Source organism: Durotheca rogersii, assembly GCF_024521655.1.
Source record: "Durotheca rogersii strain YMJ 92031201 chromosome Unknown GGS23scaffold_38, whole genome shotgun sequence".
Taxonomy (NCBI): Eukaryota; Fungi; Ascomycota; class Sordariomycetes; order Xylariales; family Xylariaceae; genus Durotheca; species Durotheca rogersii.
The window spans coordinates 287,882-292,674 of record NW_026251269.1 but is presented as its reverse complement, the minus strand read 5'-3'; the positions used below and the strand labels follow the sequence as shown (position 1 = coordinate 292,674).

The window sequence follows — 4,793 nt, the reverse complement described above, 5'->3', positions numbered from 1 at the left end:
CGGATATTATACGAGCTTTTTTAATCGGCTAACGCCTAACTAAAGTACGATACGTATTCCCTAGACTAATAATTTAACTATTATAAATAAATCGACGATAATCCCTCTTATTAAGGTTTAAAACTCCTAACGTATAACCTTCGTTAAGGTAATACGTATAAGGGATAGATCCTAAGTAAAGGATCGCGCTAAATACGATACCGGTTATAGCTATAAACCGGTTTCGATTTAACGGAGGCTATTTAATAATATTAACGATATTACCGCTAGGCGTCGTTTTACGCTTATATTAGTACTTTTCGCCATATTAATTATTAGTTAGTAATATAGGGCTAGCCTATATATAAGTATACCTATTAACTCGACTCTAGTTCCGTTTCCTTAATCCTTTATATCTACGTAGTCCTATTAATATTAATTCCTAATTCTCTTTAAAACTATCGGTTACTAGTAGCTATTAATCTATTAATCCTATCTATATTATTAATATAAATATCCATATTATATCGTATATTATATCGTCGAATCGCTACGCCTAAGTATCCTAAAATACCTCTAGCATAATAAGTTATTAGTATTTATATATTTAATTAATATCGATTAATAGGTTTAGAGGGAAAAAGAAACTATCGTAAGGTCGGTTAGGATATAATTACTATTAGCCTTTATCCGCCTTTAGTATTAATAAAGGAGTAGCGGGTTATATGGGTTATCGTAATTTATACTAACGTATTCGTACGTTTAGTTTACATAATAAATAAATAATTATAAGGGGGCTGCCCTAATCGCTATAAGCTTTATTTACTCGTACGAAATATACTATATTATTAGCGGTTCGAGGAAGCGGTTAGTATCGAGGGCTAAGTACTATCCCTAGTAGCGGTAATATTACGACGATAATTTCCTAGGCTTACGGGTTCCTCCGTATAGTAAATAAATAACCATACGAAGGATATCTTAATCGGTATAAACGTAGTTTAGTCGTCGTATTATATCGTAATATCGATAGCTTACTAGCGTTATAGGTATTAAGGACTAAGCGCTATCCTAGTAGCTATAGTATCGTTATAAAAGTTCCCGGGCTTATACGTACCTCCTTATAGTAAATAAATAATTATAAAGCGGGATATTTTATTTAACGTAAAACGCGGACTACTTCGCGGGTTAAATGGCGGTACCGACGGCGATCGGTATCCTTTAAATCCTAGTAGCGTAATAAAAACTCCGTAAACTAAAGGTTAAAGGATCGAAAAAGTTATAGGGTAATCGTTATTAAGGAGGAGTAAAGCGTACGCGATGCTAAAGACCCGGATATATTCACTCGAAAGTATACTCTATCGAAGATTATAATACGTACGATAGTTTAAGATAAATAAAACTAATATCGCTATACTAATCGAAAGGTAAGGAATCTAATGTAATTATCGTATCTTAACTATGCCCCTTAGTCGTAGAGATATAATAGTCGCTAGCCCGAAGGTATAAGAGGTAAGAAAAGAAAAGGGGCAAAACGTAAAAGTTACTTATTCGGCTATAATAATACGACGAAGTAACTTAAGCGCTTATAACTAAAATAAATATATTAATCGGAGAACGACGAATCTAATAATAAAAACGAATCTTTAATTAAGGTAAAAATAATAAAGATAATAATCTAACTAGGTAATAAACTAAATAATAAGCATAGCATATCCCGTACTTACGGGAGCTATAGTTACTCTATATAAGTATAAGGCCTATCGTAACGTATTACGTAATGTATCAAGAGGGCATGTCTTACCGCACCACTACATTAATTAGCATAATAGGGGATTATGCCTATTATAACTATCCTCCGGATAGAATAACTATCTTCCAAATAGGATAATCTCTACATAACCTATAATAAGTTTTCTACTTCTCTTTTAAATAAATTAAATTGCTTACGGCCTCCTAAAGAGGTGCTTAAGCATGCTAGCTAATTAAGGAAGCTTCCTAGTTTACTTTGGATAACATCATATTTTGTAGAACGATCTAAGCTAGTCTATGTACCTTGGTACTGATACGCTCAATCTTGCTCCGGTAACGTAGGTTATTAACCCTTATAGGTAGCCGTCTGCATCCCCGGGAGGCAATATTAAGGAGGAGTGAAATGGTAAAGTTCTCTACAGACCCAAACTTTTCGTGTCGTTCCGCGAGCACCTATCCCTTGAAATTCGTAAAGATGTTTCTGTTGCTCATCTTACCCGAATTACCGAAAACGTCATCACCACCCTCAACCTTATAATCGCCATCGCTATCGTCGTCACTCTCTTCACGGTCCCCGCCTGAAAGCGCTGCGAACGGATTCCCACCGACCTGACCACCTTTCCCTCCACCTCGGGGATTCTTGTCGTCCTCAGCTAAGCTGGGGAGGATGCTTGAGGGGTTTTGAGACGAGTACTCCATAGTTTGGCCGATACGGCGTGCTAGTCTCCTCAGCGTCGACGTTCGAATCCACTCTCCCGGTGTTACCCAGGCCGGAGTGTCCATGTAAGACTGAATTGCCTCCCACCATTTTGGCGCATTACCTCGTTGGCGGCGCAACACGTTGGCCACAAAAGAGAAATATAAGTACCGGGCTTTGGGTCGGAACTCATTCCTGAAACTCAGCCGTAACCCGTCCAGCCTCTTCCCCCATGGGAGGTTGCCGGGTTGGTATACCACAGAGTCGTTCAAGAGGCTCGGGTCAAGGATGACGATTTTCCAGTCTCTCTGGTAGCCGCCGCCACGTGAATTTCCCGGGGCAATGGCAATTCTAGCCTCATCGAGCAGCCGCTCGTAGGGCTGGCATATGGGCAACCCATTCTCTGGGCTCATGAGATGCCCCGTTCTCTGATTCGGCGCCGCTCCGAAAAGGTATTTGGCGTGTAGTTCCCCGACGTTGTGGGCAACGATGTGGGCAGCTCTCAGAGATGACTTGCCAACTTTACATCCCCCGATGACGCACCAACAGTTGTTCTGGTCCAAACTGGAACCGTAGCTACTAATGACGCTCTTCCTGAAGCTTTCTTGGGCATTCGGAGTACGATGAAACTTCACCGACGTTTGAGACCCAGCCGGTTCTTCATAGAGTCTAAGCAGGAAGTCTATGAAACTCCAGTCGTTGACGAATTCTTCGGCCTCAAAGCTCTCGTTGTCTATAATGTAGCCGACGACCTTGGAGCTCTGCTCGTTGATGGCAGAGAGGGTCGCCTTCAGGTTCTGAATTGAGGATACCAGTTCTCCAATCTGGGTTTCGTAGGTGCTCGCGTTCATGGACGACTCTTCGCTGTGATACGCTCTCTTAACACATTTCATTGTCTCCGTCTGAATTTCCAATTCCAGTTCCTTGGCTCTCTTGAACGAGGCTAACTTTTCCTTATACAATAGGAGCTTAGACTGCTCCTGGTTGCTTATCCCAGGGCTCCCCCCAAGCCCTCTGTCCCCAGCCTCTTCATAGCCTCTCGCAGACATTTCGCTGAAATAACGTCGGGCGTTTCGGATTTCCCGACTTTTCTTGTCGATATCATTCAGATCGCTGCGACTGAGATGAGTACGGACGAGAGGTGAAAGTACCGAAGGCGAACTATTTGGGCTATTGTCGCTCATGGCGGGAGATTCCGCATATGGAAGCGAGATGCGTCTATTGCGAGGAGGCGAGGCGCCGGGGGTGGACATCTTCGGGGCCTTCTTAGGCATGGTCGAGAAATTTCGGAGGTTCTGTGTTGCCGGAGACAGATCTAATTCGGGTTAGAAATTCAAGGGCACTCCCTACGTTCCTCTAGGAGGCATACCGTAAACGATAGATACCTGGTGAGTAGTAGATACCAGTTGCACTTGCGGTCAAGTCCAGACTCTGAATGTCATATAGAGAGGAATACCTAACAGCAGAACAGAGGACGCAAGAACGTACAGCAGAATATATACAATATACTAATCTTCCTGGAGTTGTGTATGAGTGAATGAATTTCAGTTGCCACTACAAGAGATAATTGTCTGCCTCTGGGCTCCTCAATGTTTCCCTGTCACTGGGATTGTACATTGTGGATGATAACTTGCCATCGTTATAGTGATTATTTTCTGAGTACATTATTTACCTATTATTCACACTCCCCTTAACTGTAGGTCTCCGGATTTTGTGTCACTGTTATTGTGAATAGCGCCATTGAAGCCTACGGGCGTAGCTCACTATACGGCGAGTTAAAATCCCAATAATCAACTCATCTGGTAATTCTGTGAGGCAGGGAGTTAACCGTTTTCCCGACGGTTAATACATCTAGATGGGAGAATACATATATATATTAAATATCATGTTATGGCCAACGCTGCTTCTAAAGAGCTATTAATATTGCCTCCCTCACCTCCCTACAGCATATGGTACGAAGTCAAGTCTGCTATACAAATATTATACTGGATAGCAAATAGGAGAACTATTCTGTATTGATATATCTATGTTCGCCCCCTGCCTACCTCCGCTTATTTAAATAATTGAAGTTTCTCAAGTAGAGGCTTGAAGCATTTGAATATTTGCTTTTCTAATGGAAAATTCACTGCTTGCCGCTTGAAGTGATGTATTCACCCCGACTAGACATGTCACAACCGTAACAAATAGCAGATACATTTTGTGACACTTACCGAATTAGCCCTTGAGAGTGTCCCGTTTCTTGAGGTTGATGCCATAACACCTGTCATAAAGTCACATAATATTCATTTCTTTAGATGCTTGGATGTCAAGACGCTAGATACACATTATACCTATATAAACCAGGGTTACCTCGGCAGTCGATCAACCC

The 4,793-nt window shown here is 41.5% G+C and overlaps 1 protein-coding gene across 1 annotated transcript; it reads right to left on the bottom strand.

Moving 5' to 3' along the window:
• Positions 1 to 2,090: 2,090 nt before the first annotated feature.
• On the bottom strand, positions 2,091 to 3,882 carry GGS23DRAFT_587678 (uncharacterized protein). Its single transcript, XM_051517497.1, has one exon. It carries the CDS (start codon positions 3,697 to 3,699, stop codon positions 2,182 to 2,184), a length of 1,518 nt encoding a protein of 505 aa, XP_051367802.1. The 5' UTR covers positions 3,700 to 3,882; the 3' UTR covers positions 2,091 to 2,181.
• Positions 3,883 to 4,793: the final 911 nt, after the last annotated feature.

Excerpts from the sequence above, each read along its gene's own strand:
- GGS23DRAFT_587678 (XM_051517497.1), bottom strand. The coding sequence starts at position 3,699 with ATGCCTAAGAAGGCCCCGAAGATGTCCACCCCCGGCGCCTCGCCTCCT.